Consider the following 23,383-nt stretch of genomic DNA (forward strand, 5'->3'; position numbering starts at 1 on the left):
TCAATGTGCGATCTTAAACCAACATGAAACCCAATAATGGTAACTTACAACTCTGCTCAACAAAATCTTTTTTTCATTCATAAGATTACATTTTTTAAAAAGTGTTTCTGTTATAACCTTTTCAGAGAGAGAGAGAGAGAAAGAGAGAGAGAGGAAGATGTGCGGATTTCTCTGCGGTAATCTCCCTTTAAACACCACTCTTGTTCAGGGTTTTTTTTTTTTTTAGGCTTATGAATGCAGGGTAATCAAGTGCCAGAGATGTCTGCTCATCCCTGCTGCAGCCCTGGACCGCTTTCTTATTTGTGGGAGGAACCTCCAGCCTGTCCTTGCACAGACGACCCCTAAGGAGAGCAGCAACACTGATGGATTCCACTTTTATTCTGAAACTATCTGCCTTAGAGCCCAAGTTTTTTTAGAAAGTAATATGTAACCCTTTCCAATGAACATTTTTGCCAAAGCCCTCAAATCTAAAATCGAATCTCCTTTGATAAGGTCATATTGCACTTGAACAGAATTATGTTATAAAAGGACAGGTGACCAAAATTTAAGTGTTTTTTATGGCGCCAAGTATATTATAATTTTCTTAAGGTTCACGTAGTTTTTTTCCATCAATGACTTTGACTATTTAAACCATTTGTTTAGTTTAAAATAATTGTTTTTATGGCTTCAGATCAGATGCCATTATGATATAAGAGTTATTATAATTGTTTGCTTACTTCTAAGCCCAGTCCCGGGGCTCACCAGACACATTTCTGCTCTCCCAGCTCTAGATCCGTAGAAATCTAGATCACTTCCCAAACTTTTGTGTTCCCAAAGTGTTCCCAAACGTGTCTCATGGGTCTATGTGCTTGTTCAAACCTGCCAAATCAGCTTTATCCAAACATTTTCCTGTTCTTCAAATTCCCTTGGCTGTTAACTTCCATCATCTGACTCGAACTGTATTTTAAAGTGCCAAACCTTTCAGGAAAATGCCACCTGAATACTACAACCATCGCAGTTATACTGTGTTATAGCCCAAATTTCGCTTGCTTCCATTCTCCTTCATACAAGGCTGAGCTTTTGGAGACAGTGGTTGGAGCATGTAATAAGATTCGCAAAGGATCAATGCCATTCCTCGCATAGCAATAAGATGGACTTGACGCCAGCTGAGGGCAGCTCCTCTACTCCTATTATACATCTCCATGTTCCCCGGTGATTGGAGCGTGTAGTCCATTCATTACAATGCTAATGAATTCTTATGAAGTGACCTAATTGTTTTGGGAGCTATCATGGGGCGGCTTAGGGGCCCAGCCAGGCAGACGAGCATGAAGCCTACTGCAGACACACAGAGTTTAGGCTGCCCAGGCTGGAAGTATTAAAAGAAGAAAAAAGTGCATGAAGGAAGAGTTTATAGCACCGTGGGAAGCTGGGAGCATGTAAACACCCATCAGTCATCTATGCAGGCCTGCTGAGCATTGTAACTCCTTCATACGCACTCCCTAACAATTTTATTGACTCTTGCATTACTAGTCCTGTTGTAACTGTTCTATAAGCCTACAAGACATCGTATGCACATTGCGTACCCCAGCTGTACACACAACACAATACACGATACACGTGACATATGGAACACATTATGGTGTAGAAAAACTTTGTACCGAGAGCACTGCAATTTTGTTTTTCTTTGCTCATTCAGCTCGACAAGTCTTCAGCAAATGAAGACAAAGATCCTTCTTGGGAAATGAAGCTACTGGCACGGAACCCTGGTGCACGATCTTTGGGCCAGACTTCCTGTAGAAATCCCGAATATAGACCGAGGCACCGAAGTTTGGCAAAATGGCTTGTTGGGGCGGTTTAAACAACTCAGATAATGATATGTGCTGAAAGGACAGGAAATTGGAAGGAGGAGAGGGGTCCCGAGACAGGCGGATATGACAGAGCTCCTGTGCTAACGCAAATGGACCCAGATTTGTCACCATTTACCGAAGGTGCATATTGACTTCCTGTCAGAGGTGTAATGCCCCGGCAATAGCTAAACACTAAGAGAGGCTGGAAGGCCATAGCGGACAAATTAATGGGACAGTAGTTGTGGGGGTGGAGAATTGCCTTGCTTTAATGTTGATCCTGCACAATTGAGGCCTTCTGAAGCCAAGAGTTATACACAAGACATTCACACTCTGATGACAGCAAATTATATTTTTCTTGTTTTTCCACTGATGTCCTTTTAATAGCATAATGTCACATGGATGACACAGGAACTGACATCTTCCTGGCTAAAAAAAAAAAAAAAAATGTAGCTCAGGATCACGAATCATTTATAGCGACTCGAGACGTACAAAACATCCACGGATAATGACTTGAATTCGACCGCGATTTATGTCCTGGGAATTTATCTCCCACTGTTCAGCTTTCCCTTCCGCCATTCACCAATCATGACCGTGCCCATGAGGCCAACTACAGTGACAGGCCCTAATAACACTAGATCGGATGAACTGTGATTTGATGAGTAAATGGCCGAATGACGTTGCCTTACATACTGGCTTTTCTGTTAAAACATGCCTTCGATGGCCGCAGAGTCTGTATGGAAATAATGAATGTCTCACCACCCTCGGCCTTGAGGACTGTGAGGGTTATTCTTTTGGTGTCTTTTTTAGTCCGTGTGAAAAATGGAGATGAGCTGAAAGGCTTCCAATTGCGAAAAGCTTAGATTTGCTCAAGAGCACACAATGGTGACAAAGACAGCAGCGACAGATTAAACAAGTTTGAACACATGCTGTCTGACAATCCAAAAATGTTTTCATATTTCTTCATTATAATTATTCCCCCTCCCCCTTCAATCTTGTAGAGCTTATAATGATGTTTAAGACATAACACAAACTTGTTAGAACCAACACTGTGGTCTGTATATGCTATTTTCACACAGATCCATATACATACAGTAGGACCTATGCGACTGTCACTATTCATTTTATAGCATCTGTGAGCATCGGCTAACCTGATAAATCAGGCTAAATTACATCTCTGTCCGTGCTGGGAAAACCAAAACTCTAACGTTCTTGTGGCAGCGGATTTTCAGTAGAAAGTTGATCTGAAGGCATAAAAAGGAAAACAGGCAAGGCGTACTTTCAAAAAGGAGGAACGCATGAGACAAAGTGAGGGATGGAGAGAGAAGGAGAAAAGAGCCAGAGAGAGAGAGAGAGAGAGAGAGAGAGAGAGAGAGAGAGAGAGGTGGGGGAGGAGTGACTAGTCTGTAACTAAAGAATATAAGGGGGTGGGGGTGGAGGTACTGCAGGTTGCATAACGGCACAGTGCGTTTGCTATTCATTTGCTTTCTGCATCATCTCAGAATAACATGAAAGAACTTCGTTTGTCCTCTCCCACGTTCCGCTCCCCGATCGCCCGCTGCCTTTTCCACTTCCTCTCTGTTACCATCAAGAAGTGTCCAAATTTACACTTGCCAGAGTCGTTAAAGGTAATAAAAAAGAACACCCACCCCCCCCCACACCACACCAGATTTTCTGTGACGAGAATGGCCTAACGAGGCTTTATGTGGTGAGCCTGCAGTCGTAATGATGCGCACCAGTAATTAATCCAGCAGATTTTATTGTGTGCCACATGTCAAGCGCAGTTAATAACTTTTCCGAGTCGTTTTCTGACTTGGTTTTAGTTTGTTTTTGTGGTGGGAGGTTTTTTTGGTGGCGTTATTGACAACGGCGCCCAATCAGATGCAGAAGCTGCCGCCGATAATGCTTTTTTGATTGCGGTGGAACTGATTCAATTATCAAAGCAACATCGGAACTGTGCTGTATCCCATAACAATTATGATTAAAACTGGATGAGGGTGTGCACCTTATGGGCTAAGGCACGAAGAAAAAAAAAACAACGCGGCAAGGAAAATAACCGACTGTCACTGAACATCAATTCTAGGTTTGATACATAGTTGGCCTTTGTCGAAGCTGGTTCTGAAAGAAAAGCAGGTTCGGCTAAGCCCTGTGTTAAATTACGACGACGCTCTGGCCCTCTCCCACCGGCCACCCATTCGCACGTGCCTCTGGTTCGCCCCAGGTTGCCTTCCTGTTCAGTTCACGGTTCAAAGGTAAGGTGATAAGGGTGAGTGCACTTCCTGGAAGCAGAGCAGGTGACAGACACTAGCTCCTGAGGCATGCTGTGGGAACTGTTTGCCCCGGCCAGCCGCCCACCAGAACGCCTTTCGAGAGGAGGGGTGCCCATCTTATCACACTACAAATAAGTTCTAATTAGGATACTGTGGGCTTTTTTTTTTTTAAACCCACAGAAACTAGGGCATCTACGGATGCACCTGTTTAGTAAATACTGTCAAAAGTTATCAGAAACAGTGCACAGCTAGATAACCAAATTCAGAGAAACTATATTAATCCCAACACAGAACCCCAACACAATGCCAAAAAATACCCCAAGAGAAATCCACGCTATTTGGTGCCTGAACCGCATCAGAATTTTCTGTCCTCAAGTTCCAGAATCTGCGTACACCCCCATGGTCAAGCCATTTACCTGTGAACAGCAGGCCTACGTCTGAGCAGAAGAACCTTCCGGTACTTTGTCCACACCCATCTGCTCTGGCTACTTGGCTGGTCCCTGGCTGGATATTGGCCATGGCTGGTTGAAGATCAGGTTTTACACTTTAAGGGAAATGGTTTTGCGCAATACACCAACTTCCATTTCGATTTCCTCTCCGTTTGAGAATCGGCTTGTCGGCCATGAGATTTGGAAACACACTGAAGGTTCAATGAATAATAATCTAAATTTAAAAAAAAAACAACGACAAAAAAAAACCTCTCAAAATTTCGCTCTGCTCTGCTACATTAACTCCGGTCTGACATTACTGAAATTTGGAGATGGTTAAGCTTGAGCCACAACTCAACTGATGAACAAGACAAAATGAGAAAAAGCATGGTAGCATGTCTACAACGGAACCTGGCGGACATACAAATTATACTACCAAGCTGAAATCCACAAAGTCTCTCTGGCTCCTCGGCTGAGGGCATGCAGGCCCACCGCAGTCAAAGATTCTCCACCGGTGGAATCAGTTGAAGACTTCATTTAGTCACGCCGCTTTCTTACGTGCGGACCGGGCTGCGCAGCCGAGTTTGGCCTGGGTGTTTTGGCCCGGGGCCTGCTGACCTTTTCACATCTACCCGAGAGACCTGCGTTTTACTGTCATTTTTAGTTCTTTCTGTTAATTGGTACTTCTGCTAAAATGGTCATTTACGTTGTTTGCTATATTCGTTCTGTTCTGCCACACGTTGAATATCTGCTGGTGCTATGCGGCCTGGGTGTTATTTATTAAAACAGAGAGCCGGTGCTTAAACACCTGGCGCTAACAGGGATAAGGCCCTCTCTAAAATGGGACACCAGGCTTCATATTAGGACCTTTTCATTATATGGTTAGTAATTCTACTCATTATAATTCTGCATGTCATTTGATTTCTTATGAATAAAGAGAATGTATAAACATGAAAGCCCAAATCGCAACTAATCTTACGTATTCATAAGTGCTCATACAAGCTGGGTCACGCAAATTCTTAAAAAACAAATTACAATCATGAGATCATATTCATCTTTGTTAGATGTCATTTTGTTTTCTTTGAAAGGTTTCTCTCCACTGTATGGGTAATTTTCACAGGACATGTTCGTAGACAAATGTATGAAGAGCATAAGGTGTAATATACCAATGCCAGAGCAGTTGCCAAAGTGTCATGTTGCAGGAAATCATCACTGGCAGTTCTGGAAATGCTACAAGGTTATTTATCACAATTAACAAACTGCTTACATTAAATATAATGTAAATGTAACAAACTACTTAAACCTGTTAACCGCCCAGTCAATTCTTCCAGTGAGCAGAGTAACACATTTCTGAATTATTTCATTGATGTAATAGAGAACAATAATGTCTCTACACGCTCTGCACCTTTTTCTCACCCAGTAAAACTGATTTTGTCTATCAGGCAAGATGATCCATGTAATAACACATGCCAGGCAATTAGCATAACTACCTTGTGTTGTCCGCAAATTATACAGACTTTGAGAAAGAGACTCTTTCCGTCTGTCTCCCCTCTACTACCTTTCTAGCCTTACCAATGTAATGCGAGTCTCACATTTTCCTCTAGTGTCCTCTCTTTCTGTTTTGTTTGTTTCCCGAGTCCCTCCAAGTGCTCCTGTCTCTCTGGGCCCCTCTGTTGTTCACGCCCTGCTCGTTACGTTGATCCTGGCCTTTGCTGTCCTCAGCGGGATGTGCTCAGCTCATCTGCCTTTATGTATTTATACCCCTCCGTCCCTGCCGTCTGTGCAAAGCGCTTTGCCATAATGAGTCTCTGAGCGCTGTCTTCCCTGTTCCTGATTTCTGTGTTTCTGTGTTCTTGTTATCTGACTTCATGGTTTTCGAGCTATCGCTTAGCCCTTGGTTTTGGGGAGGGGGGGGTTTGGATTCTTTTTTGAATATGGATTACCAATTTTGTCATGTTTGGTCTCTGGAAGACTGAAACAGTAATAAACTACTCAAACGTTTGCGGGTGCTGCTTTCTTTCTTGCAGCACAGCAGGTGCAGCACTAAGGTCTGTGAGAAGGTCTTGGGTTGAGGTCCACACCTATTCTAACGAACTGTTGTCTGTTAGTCCCATTAGCACACGCTTGCTTCCACTAAATTATAACCAGTCATTATAACCAGAACGTCAGGACGTGATGCAGATAATCTGCCTAATTACTTGCCAATTTGAAACCTACCATTTCCGGCTAAATTTCTAAAATGAGTTGTTTCTGCTCAATTGCAAAGCCGTCTTTTATTCCATTATTTGAGCCATTTCAGTCTGGTGTCAGAGGTGGGAACAGCACTAAAACTGCCATAATAAGAGTTATGAATGGCCTTATATCAGCTGACTCAGATGCTATTAACATTCTTAGTGCTGCCTTTCACATGGTCTTCCACCAAATTGGATGGAACAGAGGCTTGGCACTGTTCTACCATTCTGTCCAATCTGGGGTTGTTCTTACAGTATGTAATAAACCCCACTCTAAGAACTGTATTTCTCAGCATCTGGCAAGATAATTAGGAAATACGGTTTGGGTGATTACTGAGGTGAAGATAAAGCCCAAATTCACGCCGGTACAAAGTAGAACTTGACTTCCACCTCCATTATTATTACCACTGCCTCCAAAAAATTAGATCATTATGCAACAAAACTTTTTGAAAATGAACTTCTCGAAAATCGAAAGTTTGTTTTTAACTAAACCGACTACCGACTCACCCTGGAGTCATAGTTGACCGTTAAATGACATGTGTATCTATATCACAGTTTCTTTGCAGTATTGCCAGGCTATATCATTGCCTGATGCTAACAGACTGCTGCGCTCCCTCACGTCTGGGGTAAATTACTGAAATGCCCTCTTTTCTGGTTTGCCTTCAGAATTATATAACGCTCCTGTGTGTGCAGGACTGTGCTGCTTGTGTTCTCATTCAAACCTAACTGCACTTTTGAAGCCAATCAAGCCTCAGTTTGTACCCTTATTCATTTCGGAGGCCTCACGCCAGCAGAGCAGGCCATGACCTCTGCTCACTTTCATGGCCTTGCCGAGCCATACGTGCAAACCCACCGTCTCCATTCTGTCAGCTTGCTCACCATGCAGCAGCTGCACTGCAAACCTCAAACCAAGGCTGAGAGCCTCCTCTACACAAGACTACTGGCCTGTACGGAGACTATAAGTAACATTTCTACTCTTGTTTTAAGTCATTATTTGAAAATTTGAATTTATGGACAAAAGTATCATTATTATTATGGTTGTTGTTATTATTATTCTAGAACGTAAGTAGGATGGAGACGTATGGGAGGTCTTTTTAACTTAATCCTTTAAAGGCATTGGGAAAATCCTATATAATCTGATGTACAATGGATTTACACCATTCTCAACCCACTGAGCAAACCAGACAGAGGCCTTCTATAGCTACACCTACAGTTCCATTAACCGTAGACCGGCTTGTTAATTCTGTCGATAAAAGGAGCCATAAGAGAATATTATAGAGAATGATATTACTACACAGTATAACAGAGACTAATAATATCGACATGTGCCTGAAGCCGGAGTTAGTACACTGGTCACCTTCACTGTGACTGACTGCCATTGTTCCCTTTCTCATTCAGCAGTCCATCAGTAGCTCGGACAAGGGCATGAATGATTGAAACCGTGCATAATGACTGGGAGGGACGAACATGGGGGACATGGACAGTGGGGCATGCGTATTCATTGTTCGTATTCATCCATGTTAGCTGCTGAATGTGAAAGGACTCCCATACATGTATCTTGTCCTCCATATTCCAGCTGCCACATTGAGGTTGTTTTTTTTTTTTTTTTTAATGAACACTCCAATATCACCCCTTTGCAAAAGTGATTTTAAAAGTTTGCTACTTTGAGAGTTCAACTTGCTTTATTTGATAAAGAGATATTAAAAGTAATTATGGACAAATTAAGAAAACTGGATCCAGAGCTGATGAATGGAAATTATTCTGTTGATTTAATTGTGTTGTGGCAAACGCAGAAGCTGACAACTAAACTAGACCATATATTACCCGGCTGCTAATATCTGCCCTTTTTTTAAGTTTGGAAAAGATAAACAAATCCATCTTAACGTGTAGGCACGGAAAATGTGGGAATTGGGAAGCTGGGGAGATAAAACGAGAACGTAATTTCACTTAACGCTAAGCCGCTCCCGTAAGAACGCATGTGGTAGGGGAGCGCCCCGATGGCTTGAACGAGACCCGTATGAAATCGAGTCAGAGGGCCACGCGGGACTCCTTGCCGATGTGACAGCGGCTAGCGCGCTCTGTGGAATAAAAGAGCGGCGCTTTGTCGGGAAGGAAGAACATCTGGCCAAAGGAGACGGAGGCGCAGGAGATGCGACAGATGTCTGGAGGCAGGGAGTGAGATGTGGCGGAATAAAAGAGCAGGTGTGGGGCAGACAGGTATCGATCAGTAGTGATAGATGGCTATGGGAGCTGTAGGGGTGATAGCGGGGGTTAGGGAGGAGCGCGCACCTTAAGTGCCACCTTCTCTCTCTCTGTGTGCTGGAACTCCAGGTGCCCTTTGATCAACGCCGCCTCCTTGCTGCCGATCTCCTCTTTGAGCTGGTCGATCTGGTGGTTCATGATCTGCAGCTTGCGCTTCAGCTCTGTGATCTCGTGCTGCGAGCAGGACCGCATGGGGAGGCAGACGAGAGAGAGAGAGAGAGAGAGAGAGAGAGAGGAACGTTACATTTGCCTGTTTATCCGGAGCAGCTTACAGTTTCAGTCGTTACAGAGGCGTCTTGCACAAGCTCTTATTGGTATAGTATTGCAGATAGATCCAGGCTCTCCAGAGGACAGGCACTGTTGCCCGCTACGCTATACCAATTACTGTAAAGTGATAGGGAGCGAGAGAGATGATCAGATAGAGACCTTCACAAACCTAGAGCGCGGATGTAAACAGACGAACACGTCGGCTCATGCACACGCACACACATCCAAACAGATACTCGCAAAGGCTGGGTTCACCCGAACAACAGCTCACACGCAAAGCTGGGAAGGCATGGATGGATCCATGCACGCGCACACAGGCAAACACACGCACCGAGATAAGGAAGCACACACACACAAGTACAAAAAAAAGGCACATGCGCACACTTCCTCTCTCATTGAACGAAAACAGATAAGGTGTAAGGTAATAAATCTTAGACGTAAATGCTCTAAAACGACCGGCGTGCTCAAAGAGAGCCATCAGCCCGAACATCCGCAGTGAGTCCGGGCCTGCACTCGTGCGCAAGGACTCCTGCACAAGCAGGAGCAACCCGCAAGGTCAGACTTCAGACAGGAGGCATCCGGGCCAGTTGCGAGCCGAGGGAGGTGTGGGGGGGGGGGTGTTGTTGGTGGGGTGAGGTTGGGCGGGGGGGGGGGGGGGTCTCTGACACTCGGAAGATTCAGGTATGATGAAATAAGTGTGGAAGAGGAGGAAAAGGAATACAAAATGTGAAGGCTGTCCTTTGAAAAGGCGGAGGCGGCGGAGCCGAGACTTCCCCCAGCGTAAACCCGGCACGCCGCCTCCGCCGCCTCTTCCCGAGCGCTTTCAAAAGCGCCAGCAGTCCAGCGAGCCGCGTGCTGCTGACGCGGACCGCGCCGGGTCGCTCATTTGCGGGTGAACGTTACCGCAACGGCAAAGTTTGCGCTTTAGAACCTAGTTGGCCTAGTCTTTCTTTTTCTGCCTCTGATTCGCAAGTGGGCTCTCCTTTCGTTCGCAGGCCTATAACATGCCCATATTGTGTGCAGATCAAGCTTAGTCCTGGAGTCAGCGGAAGCTTCATAAGACCATGCCTGCAGGAGGAGTCTGACTTGAATCCAATTTCCGTTCATATCATGCGGAATCGAGCTGAAGGCCACCGGCAGATCGCAAATGAGAGCCAAGCGGACGCGAATTTCCCTCACGAGTCCACATAAATATGACCTGTCCTTGTATCTACCAGGCAAGGAACTGCGAGATGGGAATTGTCTGTCGTCCCAGCATACTTCCTGTTTTACGGAGAACAGAGAACATTTGATAGTACAAGCTGTTTGTATTTGCTGCAAGATTGTGATGTCACATAAAGCAAACATCCCAATCGGCACAAATAAACACTCGCACCTTGCACAATGATCCCCCCCCACCCCACCCCAACCACTAAACCGCCACACCCCCAACTGAGGCGGCAAGTGGGAGCTGCGGTCATTAGCTTACAAAAACAATGACAAGAAAATGTACTAGTCCCAATCAATGCCCTGTCCTTGTCTTATATCTATTCCACATACAAGGTAAGTGGGTAAGAGGGTGAGCCGACGACACACACACACACACACACACACAAACACACACACACACAGGTTTATAAGAGTATACCTGAGCTTCGATCAGGTTCTGGCTGTAGCGGTTGCGGTCGGACATGACATCCTCAAAGTGGTTCAGCTGCTGCTTGAACCTGGTCTCAGCCTCAGCGATCTTCTTCTTGTACTCAAAGATCTGCATCTCCTGCGCTTTGATTTCCTCCATATGCACCAAGACCTGGTAGGAGACAGAACCAGACTGGATCTCACTCTGAAACGGACTCTCGCCGTGTACTCGAAGTGTGACTCTCTTTTCCCAATCATTATTCTTTCTGTTTACTTTAATTTTTTGATGTTTCTACACTTCTTTTTTCCTCTCTCTGACCCCATCATGTATCACCAGGAGAGCAACGCTATCCTAACCGGGTCGATTTTGTGTCACGGTGATGGGTAAATTCAAAAGAGCCCACCCATTCGCTCCACAGCATGGGATCTGTACTGTCTCTATGGAGCCTGATTGAAGCATCAGCTGGATGTCCCCCCACCCGCGCCACCCTCTGTGCGGACCCCTTCCTGCACTTGTTTCATCAATGCACATTTTGTTTAAAAGCCAGCCAAGAACAGCATTGCATGGATTTGTACAGATAGGGCACTTAAGGAGAGTTGGGTGCAATTCAAGAATAATCAAATCTGTAAGGATTATACTTTTGTAATATAAGAGTAATTTAATAGCTTTTAGTAGTATTTTTGGAAGTCTGTGTCCATGTATAGTTGTAGCTGAAATAACTGTAATTGATGTCTAAAACAATCTACATTACAATACAAATTCAACCTAGGCGGGGTCACAAATCCTGTGCAAATCTTGCCGGTTAACTATGCATAAACGATCTGTGGTTTAAAGCTGCAATTGGCAAATATTGATCTGTTTTTAAAGATAAATCAGTTAAACATTATGAGCACAAATTAGGGAAGAGCAACAACTATTACAAAAAGTGAGCAGGATTCCAGTTGTACAGAACTGTGAGAACCACTAGTCCAATAGCTATCAGTAATGGTGTTTAATGTTAGGCCCCCAAGCTATTTAGCAACTAAAGTGACTCAAGGCTCTAAGGTTCTTGAACACATACTGTAAAATAATAAAATTAATACAGACATGAATACTGGATGGAGTTTGTGAGTGTGTGTGTTTGTGTGTGTGTGTGCGAGCCTGAGGACAGCCAACGAAAAATCAATGCTTAATATTTCCCAGCTGTGTCTGGGGACAGTCGAGTGTCTAAATCCCAACTGAATAATGGCCATTATTACATATTATTACCCTTCAGATGTGCTTGATGCTCCACAAATCAAAGAATTATCGTCATTTAGCCTCCCCGCTACTGATCTCCATCCAGTATCAATTCCCCACTCTGACCAGGACTTGCTCTTTTAAGTTGATCTGGAACCAGCATGTTTGGTCTAGTTTAGCCTTAAATGAACGTGCGTGCCTTCAGTGCTACAGTTCCTGATGTCAAATGAAACTAGCAGGGCTTCAGGCTTACAAGAGTGAGATCAGCTGAGTCGAACGCGTCGCGTTGCATCTACCTGCTCCCAGTTCTTACTGACTGAAATAGCTACAAAAAGGGATAAAGCGTGCAAATGCTTAGCAACTGACACGGTAGCTCCCACAACGCTCCACAATAAACGTAAGAACGATTACTAAATGATAAAGTCCACATGAATGTAGCTTGCATGTATGAGAGGTTTACTGATTTATCGACCATCAGCGGTGCCTGTGACGCCATCTGTTCTCCATTCTTTTCAGGCAGTGGAAAATATTTCTAGCACCCTCAAAAGCTCAATTCAGAGGAGAGAGGTGGAACTGTGGGTGGCGTCTGAGTCACTGGCTCAGATAAATGATTTTACAAACGCTTACAAACATTTCTCTCTGCTCTCCAATGGGTGCTTTCACGGGGAATTAGCAAGTCATCAAGGTGGGGGAGCTCCCTGAGAAGGACCACTGTCGGTACCAACAAAAATGGAACACTGAATAAAGGAGAACTGAATGCTGAATGCTGAATAAAGAACAGAAACTGTAGAAAAGCACGAGTTCAAAAATGGAACACTGAATAAAGGAGAACTGAATGCTGAATGCTGAATAAAGAAAAGAAACTGTAGAACTGTAGCACGAGTTTGTTTACTGTCAGTGCCAAGATCTTGCATAATGCAGGCGATGTCATGTCTTTATGATGTCATGTCTTCGCAATTATCCATGGGGCAGTGATGATTCAGAAAACAGAAGAAGCCGAAGTGAAGGTAATTGGATTTGTGAGAACGACCCTTCACAATAAATGAATGAAGGAATCAATCTGGCAACAAAGCAGCGCAGAAGATGACTTAAGTGGAATTAAAGCAGATTGAAACGCAACAGTCAGAATGCACATACACTGCTGTAATTAGATCTCTCCTGTTTAATGGTAATAATATAGGCTGTGACTGTACAGTTAAAAGTTAAAATAAGTTTAAAAAAAAAAAACACTCCCATGAAAGCAACTGGTAAAACATTATCTGCAGATTTACACAGAGACACACTGAGCAGACAGGACGAGTTATGTGCTCTTTTTTAACCGTTAATAACTTTCTTACTTTCAGTCGTTAGAACTATATAATGCTACCAGAATCTGTTACAGCAAGGCTTTCCGAGCAGGCATTTCATAAAGGGTTTAACAACAAATAACTTGTGCCTGGGCCCCTTTCATTATGCAGCTTGCACGGCCTTCGTGCAGTTGGTGTAAGAGAATGCGAGTCCACATAACGCTGTCATCATTCCCTCATGCCTGAACTGCACTGAACACCTCCCTGCCAGCAAGGGTTAGGAAAAGACACAGGTGGGAATTCACTTGCTCAAGCATTGTGTGCGTTTCTGTGTGATTTTCAGAATTATCTATGGACAGATGAGGCAAAGGTAGATCTTTGACACGCGTAAACGTATATTTGAAAACACTGTTATGAAACACTGCATACCCACCAACACCAAAAGCATCATGTTAGCCCTGAAACAGACTGGAGGAAATACAGTGGCGTGGATGGCTTGCTGTCACTGAAAGACCAATGAATTCCAAGCTGCATGAGTAAATTCTCCAGCAGAATGTCAGGGCTTCTTTCTTTGGTCCAGAACTTAAAAGCTGTTGAGTCATGTAGCACGGCAAAAAAATTAATTAATTAAAAAGCAGGAATAAAACAGAGCCAAACAGAAGACATGGACTTCCTGACCTCCAGTTGCTCTGGCTGGATGTGAATCACTCAATTCAAGCAAGACCGTCCCAAAGTTGTACATGAGCTGGAAAAGTTTGTGCAGAACAACACATCAACCTCCGCCCACTGCTGCGAAGGACCGATCGGTCACTACGGAAAGCGCTTGGCTGAAGTTATTGCCAATAAAGGAGGCAATATTTTAGTTATTATGCCATTATGTTTTCCCACCAGAAACCTAAATAAAATATCAAGACTGTCAAGTATTAGAAACAGATATGGAATGCTCCCACTGGATAATACGGTTGTCTTTCTTTACCAGGACGTTATGCATGTGCGGCAGCCATGGTAGCGGAAGATGGCTGGCCTGGGTCAGGCAGATACCATCAAGCTACACCAAGCCAGATTACTTTAAGCATATGACTGACGTGAAATATACAACATGCTGAAAGTATACTCATTCTTATTGAAAACCTCTAAAATAAGTTAATAGTTTAAAATTAAAATTGACAATTAAAATACTTTTCTTTTTTTTTTACTATATTTGTCATTGTTTTGAAAGGTATACTTTTGGGACTCACTCATTTTAATTTATGAAGTTTGTGTTTATTTAACTTTTACATATATTTTAATTTTAGACTACAATTTGAATATATTACTACCTATTCAGTTATTATATTACCTATTGAATTTTGAGGCAATTTAAAACTCAACTTTTTTAGTCTGGCTTTGTTAGATCTGACACGTATGCGTGGCGGTACCTTCTGTGTGAGCGTGCTGGCCTCGTTGATGTATTTGTCCCGCTCCTTCTCCAGCTGCAGGATGATCTTGCGCTGCTTCTGTGCCTCGGCCTTGTACGTGAGGACCTCCTGGTCCAGCGACTTCTTGGTCTGCTCATGGAGCTTGGCCAGGTCCAGCTGCTTCTCGGTGGCGCTAGCCGCCTTGATCATGTTCTGAATGAGCGACCACACACACACACGCATGCGTGTTCACATGTACGCACACGCAAAAATGCGTTCAATATTTACACTACGGCTCAGATGCTAACTTGTAAACACTTTTCATGAGTGATTCCAACAGAATGCATTGCCCATGCATGGAAAGTGGAAAAAAAACAACAATCAACAAGCAGCAATAAAACAAACATGTTTGCCTATTTATTTGGTTATTTGACTATAAATCAGATATGTTTTACACTAATGGGTACTTTTATATAGATGAGGAATACTGATATTGAACTCTGACAAGTACACTGTAAGAGTGTACACCCCACACTGTAATAGAAACATTTATTTATTAGAAATGCTTGGCACTCTTTTAGGACAAAAGACCATCTGCTAACATGCACAGTTCGTGGTAACCACCCTCCCTCCCACTCTCCTCCGTTCTTTTCACATTCGGAGACTTCCACAGGACTTCCCCAGGGGAGTGACGCATCGCCTCTTAGACATGTAGGCGCACCTTATTGAGGACGTCCTTCTCCTTGACCAGTTCCTCTATCTTCTTTTTGTCCTTTTCTGCCTGATTTTTTGCTGTCTCCATTTCTGAAGAAAACAAACAAAATAAGCGGGTTTGACAGCATCCCCCAACCCCAGCTGGAACGCAGTGCTGAAGGTTGTGAATTCTTCTGAAAAGGTTTAGTTAATAAGGCTGTTTTCAGAAGATTCTCGTGTAAGTGCTTGAGAGGCCAATGTAAAAATAATTACACAACTCAGAATGCCTATTTATTTTCCTGACTATAAGCAAGTGAGAGCGAGACTGACATAGAGAGAGAGAGAGAGAGTACTAAATAACCCAATGCAAACTATGAACCATAAGAGCAGACTGGGGCTACTGGCACGACGTCCACAGTCTAACCAATTAGTCTAACCAAAAAGTTATCAGTGGGATACCAAAAAGTAAAAAAAAAAAAAAGGCAAAACAGAAATAAATTGTGAGGCTTGGGGTACACTTTCTCCTTGAGAAAAAAACTTGCGATCCCTGCAGATTACTGTTTTGGGGGGGAAAAATCAAATTGAATGCCAAAAATTCCCCACTGGTAACGAGAAAATGAGCAAGAAAAGACCAACGCAGCACAGCTACCACTTGGAGACACTTCAGTGTGACACAGCCCGAGGGCCAGCTGAGAACTCCACGCCTTGCTCTGAACACCAGCTGCCGATGACCAGCCCAGTCACCGCCCGGTTACGTCCAGTTAAGCCTTCTTACTGAATACTTTGATGCGTACGTGCGGTTTAAAACCCTACAGTTACGGCTGGGATCGGCTACTGCCACTGCCTTAGCTTTCACTGCTTTCATTAGCTTCGTTATTACTGTTATCTCACTATCGATCTTCTTTGGAGGTGGAGCCACGAGAATTAAGCATGCACTGAACAGACTGGAGGTAGAGACAGATGAAGAAGACAGTACGAGACAGAGAGAGAGAGAGAGAGAGAGAGAGAGAGAGAGAGAGAGAGAGAGAGAGAGAGAGAAGAGAATTAAAAGGACAGAAACTGCACACACCACACAGCCCAGTAAGTTGTACAATGTCAGAAAGTTATAGAGATGAGCTCAAAACAGCACAGAAGATGTCCAGAAAACAGTCATATGTGATATGAAATATGTCAACTAAAACAATGAACAAACTGAGAAAAACCCCGAGATGTTAAGGTGTTTGACTCAGAAAGTTAAGCATAATACATGCCCAACTAGCTCGAGTCCATAAATATAAATAGTTTTTGGTAACACTCGAACACTTAATAAATCTAAAACAGTGACATATAGATTAGACACTGCTGATTAAATTACTTAACAATCAATTACCCTCCAACACAATACTTGAAGAAATTGAATATATTACAACTTCCAGAATCCCCTGGATTCATCTGTGAGCAGAAATTTAAAACCTAAAAATACAAGTGTGCCTGATGCCATCTGAAAATAATCTAAACGACATGTAAAAAAAATCCAATTGACCATTCTCAGACTGCTTTGAGTGTGGTATACTTTGTGTGGGACACTTCTCTGACATCTTGAGTCAAGGTCTTATAACAGCCATTTTCAAAAGTGGAGATAAATCCAACTCCAATAACTACCCAGGATCTGTGTGAGCAGTAATCTGGGGAAGGTGCTCTGTTATATTATTACTTTGAGACTTACAGACTTCCTTTTTTCTTGTCTCTTGAGTAAAAGACTGTATTCATACCAAATCACCACACATTAGACCATATTTAGACCTGACACATCCTTACAGATTAATCAAAACAAAAACAAAGTATTTGCATGTTTCATAGACTTCAAAAACACTTTCAAGAGTCTGTTTTTGAAAGTGGTGTATGAGGTACAGGATATGACATTATTAAATCTATGTACCTAAATAATAGGGGCAGTGTAAAGATTAGCAACAACAACAAAAAAAAAAAAATTCTTTTTTTTGTCTTTTTTTCAGAAGCGTGGAGTAACCCAAGGCTTCAGTTTAAGAATGACATTATTCAGAGTCTATACCAATAAATTGGCCACCATTTCAGAACGCTCCACAACACCCGGTATCACTCTATTGGACTCGGAATTCAAATTTCAGCATTTTGCAGAGGACCAAGTTCTGCTGCCCCAGGACCTGCTGGAGCAGTTCTGCCACACCTGGGCCTGGTAGGAAACCTGAAAAATGTCAAAACAAATGTCCAAAAAAGGACCAGATCTCAAAGAAACACATCATGCTTCGCATTACAAACCTGTACAGACTATATATTTTTTTAGGACTGAAGATTAGTTCAACTGGAAACTGGAAACTGGAGAGAGAATGCATGCAGGGCAGTCTATGCAATTAAAAATCAAGTAAACATTCAAATACCAATTCAAATTTGGCTGAAATACTGCTGAAATACTGCTGTACTGCTGAAATACTGCTGTACATACATACATACATAGAATATATATATTTATCTTGCATATATATATTTCACATATAGAGAATATCTATATTTCTCTATGCACCCCTGTTTTCTTTTCCTCAGTTTGGACAGAGCACTCTCCACCATTTCACTGCGAGTTATACTGTGTATGACTATGTATGTGACGAATAAACCAAACGTGAAACTTGAAACTTGAAACTGTATAGTAGAGAGATTCTGACCAATAGAATAAGCGGCCAGCTGAAATTATGCTCACTGAATTTTGTAATAGTATGCACAGGAAAACAACAAATACTACCTGCAGAGCTCCTTTAAGCCAACTGCCACTATACATTTAAAAATAGTGACCCCAACTAATACCACTATAAGGCCTGCAATACAAGAGCTAAGCAGAGAAAAGAATCCTCTCACACAGCTGGCCTTGACACTCATTAACAGTTCATTAACAAACACTGATACACATCAGGACCAGTCTGAAATACAATCAGACCAAACCGAATTATAACACTTCAGAAACAAAACTACAACACCCACTGGAACATAAAACCAGAAGCACAAAGCAAAATGCAGTTCTGTCTGGCCCGAAAACGACCAGATAGCGCTGCATTAAAAAATGCACAGCAGGAGAATACCTGCTAAGAGTGGATGATATTAAACACAGAGCCACGCTGACAAAGTACAGACTCAATGAAAACAGCCTGGCCACTCTAAGAAATCATGGCTGCCCAGAGAGCAGAAACTCTACCAGCAGTGCAATATTGACATTGTAGAGGCGGCGTTGCGTTTTCTGACCGAATGTAAAATATTTCACCAAATATGCGAAATTCACTTTTCAAAATTTGAAATGATACAGCCCAAAACACACACACACACACACACACACACACACACACACACACACACACACACACACACACTCACACACACACTCACACACACACACATACACACACACACACACACACACACACTCACACACACACACACTCACACACACTCACACACACACACACTCACACACACACAGGGGAGACAGAGAGAGAGAGAGACTGCACTGCCCTTTTTGTAGACTCCTTTATGTACTGATTTATTTATTATATTTTTTCACTTCTTTAATTTTCTCACCTTGGCATGTATTTAAATGATAATTACAGTTCTATTCATGTTAATTACTCTTAACATCGAGTTCTTATTTTCCTTAATATGGTAAAGGTTCATTCATGTCGTTTTACTATTGCTTTGGCAATGCTGTAAATTAATATGGCCACGCGAATAAAGCTTGTTGAACTGAAATTGAATTGCGAGGCAAAGACAATGATACTGAGGGAAAGAGCGATTGAATCTGGGAGTGTGAGTGATAGAGTGGAAGGGAGAGGTAAGATAAATAGAGACCGATGCTTGTCTGAAAGACAGAGTTGAGTGGAGCGCTAAGCCATCATTATGTGAGTGGAACAAGCAGGCTATCGCTCTGGACCTGCCGCTGTCATGTGAATGGCCATTCGGGGGTCTTTCTGCGGACTGCCTCGCCCCTTCCTCCTCTCCTCGGCCAGTCAGATTATTGACCCGGGCCTGTCACAGCTCATCTCATCAATCACCATGGCAGCCCTGATTAAGATGACAACATCCATCACCGTGGAAACCCTGATTAAGACGAGAACAAGGCTTCGACTTCATCTATCACTGGGTAAAACATCGTCAGCCCACGGCAACCAATCGGGAGCAAGGCTGAGATGAACAGCACTCCGCCTAACAATAAATAAACACAAAAATATACTGCGCAGAGATCATTCAGAAAACAATCTGAGACAATTGGTCAGATGATTTTGTTTTTTCCCCAGTCAAGCAGCCAAGACAACAGGCTGGGCAGAATCTGGATGCACATCTCCAAAAAGAGCACAGAGATATCACATACATCAAGATCCTCAGTAAGATGGAGAACGCAAGCAAAAAGTGAAGTTTGACCAATAGGATGGAAAAAACATTTAGCTTCTGGTGGTCCAGTCTATTCCTTTTATTTATTCTTCCATGTTTTAAATGACCTGGCTTATTAAATAATTCTAAGAAAATAATTATGATGAGCCATACTGAAAAATCTAAACTGAATTTGACTGAAGTAGAAAACACAACATCTTTAGCATTTTTAAACTACTGCAACCTAACAAAGAAATCCATCTTTGCAAAGTATACCCCAAGACCCTTCTCCTTTTGGTGAATGCTTCTTTCTGTCTTTTTTATCCAACAACGACTCACATGATTATTTATTTATTTATTTATTTATTTACTTTATTAGCGAGTTCACCACATAAAAGGCCATGACAGTGTCTTTAATCTAACTGGTGCCTCCCCAGCTCAGTTGCCGTGGAGTTGCCATCTGAATTAATAAACTCCTTTTGATTTGAACATCGTGTAGGTCATGCGGTAACTAAGTTAGAGGGTCACACAGTGTTTGTCGTTTTTTTAAGGGTTTTTTGGGGGTTTTTTTTTGCTCGGTACTCCGGCACATTTGAAATGAACGTCGTGACTGTGAAGTGAACTACCGGGTGGATTCTTCAAGTCAATCCTTCGTCCTCCCTTCCATGTTCGGTGTCACTGGCCTCCGGTCCCCCACCCTGCCCCTCACCTGCCCCCACCCTGCCCCCACCCTGCCCCTCACCTGCCCCCACCCTGCCCCTCGCCTGCCCCTCGCCTGCCCCCACCCTGCCCCCACCCTGCCCCTCGCCTGCCCCTCGCCTGCCCCTCGCCTGCCCCTCACCTGCCCCTTGCCTGGTCCTCACCTGCATCTCATCAGGGCCCATCAGCACATGTTTAAAGCCCCGTGCACCAATCGCAGCTTTTGCAAAGTCTCTCAACCCCTGACGAGCTATTAAGCTTCTGTTAGTCGCTCCCTTATCCTGGTTTTGTGACTCCAGCCAGTTCAGTTTTCCGGCCCCACTTTCCTTTCCCTGTTTTTGATCTCTAGCTCTGCTCTTTTTTTTCTTTTTTTTAATCAATATTTTTTTATCAATATTTCTCTGTGTGAAACATCGCACTCAAGTTAATTCTAGATATGACGTTTGCTATTAGGGTCGGTTGGTATGGTCACAATATCACATATAGGGTGCTGATCACAAAGCTGCCATAATCGAACAGATTGAGCCTCCCATGCAGGCACAGATGTGTCCAAGGCTTCCACAATGGCGAGAACCTTCCAGCATGACGAAAACCACAGGTAAGACTCAAAGACAGAAAAAAAAAAGGGGGGGGGGGGTTGCTACGCAAAAAAGAAGAAAAAAAAGAGCCTGCACCAGAGGGAAAGAAGTGGGAAAATGTGAGGGTTCTGGCTCATAAAAGTTCTGGCTCATATGACCTCATCCGCGAAGGCGCGTGGCCATGTGTAGATTGTAGGAATCATCATTATTGGTGATGTGCCCACTGACAGCAGCGGCGGCAGGAAGCAGTTTGTGGAAGCAGCTTAGCGCCTCGGATGCCCCCAAACCAAACTCCGGCCTCAAATCCCGGTGGACGCCGCTACACCTGCCGGCTGGACAACGACCTGTAATACTCGAGCAATGGCAGTTTTTCTAAGGGCCAACGCATGAAGACCTCCAGACTGGCTGAGTGGTTGGCTACGCCTTACGCGCCTTCAGCATGCTGCGGGCTTACTGAAGGCAGGACTGAGGGCAAAAAGGCCCCGACGGCAGTTGGAAGCAAAAACGGCCACGGTACGAGTCCGGCGGAGCGCTGCCAGGAAAGATACCCCACGTCGGATGATGCAGATGCAGGTTTGCACCCTGCAGACGGTCACAGATTGCGGGGGATTTCCTTCCAGCTACTAAGCATGACTCGTTTATTTAGAAGACATTTTTCCAGTCATTCGTGGTCCACTGAACTGACTCTATACAAGGACTGCTGTTATTGTTCAACCAACATACCTGTAAATACCCTGTGAAGATGCTTTTTAATCTCATACTCACTGTTTCATTTTATATCCACTGTGTTGGGCTGTGGAATGAAAAAACAACGGTTCCACTGGCTAAATATTTACACACTGCACTGTATGATATCAAAGGGTAGGCCGAGTCATATTCAGATACTGAAGTTCATGTTAAACATGCAGTAGTTCAATAGCATCATCTGTACCTGTAGATGTACTGTAGTCTCCTCATTCTCAACAGTTGTCATTCTCAACAGCAAAAGTTGACTTTTGAACTTTTGAACGGTTAAAGTTAGCGTCTTCGGAGTCAGGTTTTTCTTTCGGCCGTTCATAGCAAATGCGACGTCATCACTATGGTTGCACAGGCTACGGCAGCATGCTGTTTACACCGCAGCAGACGAGCATGATACACACAGACCGAACGATGCTGCAACAAATTCATAGCCGTTCAACATAAAGCACCAGCACTTCTGTGGGCAGTTCTTCAGCGCGGAGACACTGTCCCACAACTGTCTCAGAAGTGTCCCACAACTGTCCCAGGGCCAAGGGGGTGGCCACGTCTATGTGTAAATATCCATTTTTTGAACAGACTATACTTTGCAACAACTGTGTTGTGCAAAAGGGGCAGTCTCCGAGACCTCTTCTACCGCCACGGGCGAAAAAGGGTTGTGTTATCACGGGGCAGCGGGCAAGTCGCAGGCCTGTGGGTAATTGGAAGGTGAGACCATTTTTGGTGTTTTCCTTCCAGCTCGCTGAATCCGGAGAGACAGGATGACTGTGAAGTTCAGGTCAGATTTAATTTACGGGTGAAAATGTCAGTTTTAATTCAGGTTTGGATTCTTAGTTGATTCTAGATATGGCATTTGCTTCTGGAGTCCCTGGCTGTCTTCAAACGAAGAACTAAAGACTCACCTCTACGCTGAGTCACTTAGCACTTAAATATGCGCTTTTTTAAAGAAAACTGTCATCAGTTCCACTCTAGCCAGGGCTTTAGCCTGATAGTATTCTCAACACTGACCTATCTATGCTCAGATGAGGATGGGTAGTTAATAGAGACTACGAAGGACTTAAGTAAGTCTGTCTAGACGGCAAAATCTGCTAAATGCTGTGATTGCAAATGGCTCAACATGAAGAGCAAAGACGTACTGGGAGAACCGGTGATCGTGAAGCTGAGCGATTATAATAAATCCATCGGACACCTTTCCTTCGGCTGTTTTGTGCATCGATAGCACGCGCAGGGCCTCTTGGCACTGGCAAACAACCTATCAGATAATGGAAGATGACCAAAGTACACTGAGTCAGAAAGAAAAACTGTCCAGATGAACTTCACCATCCAGGCGCCTACAAGTCGAAGGCTTCTGTAAAGGGCAGAAGCTCCGAACACAAAACGAATCCACTCAGACCGACCTCTAAGAGGGGGCTGAATGCTGAATATTAAAGCCAAGCACCACATCAAAGTCTTTTTGCACTTTTCTATCTTCTGACTTTTTTTAACTGTTTCTTTTTATCAACGTCCTGTG

At 43.6% G+C, this 23,383-nt stretch overlaps 1 protein-coding gene across 1 annotated transcript in view; it reads right to left on the minus strand.

Moving 5' to 3' along the window:
• The window catches only part of cfap58 (cilia and flagella associated protein 58), an 85,937-nt gene that overhangs the window by 51,004 nt on the left and 11,550 nt on the right, over positions 1 to 23,383 (minus strand). The window contains exons 8-11 of the mRNA XM_027010172.2: positions 15,522 to 15,604; positions 14,822 to 15,013; positions 10,909 to 11,070; positions 9,042 to 9,188 (exon numbers count right to left, since the gene is read on the minus strand). Of these exons, the coding sequence (XP_026865973.2) occupies positions 9,042 to 9,188; positions 10,909 to 11,070; positions 14,822 to 15,013; positions 15,522 to 15,604 (584 nt within the window). The remainder of the gene's footprint in view (positions 1 to 9,041; positions 9,189 to 10,908; positions 11,071 to 14,821; positions 15,014 to 15,521; positions 15,605 to 23,383) is intronic.

Source organism: Electrophorus electricus, chromosome 16, assembly GCF_013358815.1.
Source record: "Electrophorus electricus isolate fEleEle1 chromosome 16, fEleEle1.pri, whole genome shotgun sequence".
Lineage (NCBI taxonomy): Eukaryota > Metazoa > Chordata > Actinopteri > Gymnotiformes > Gymnotidae > Electrophorus > Electrophorus electricus.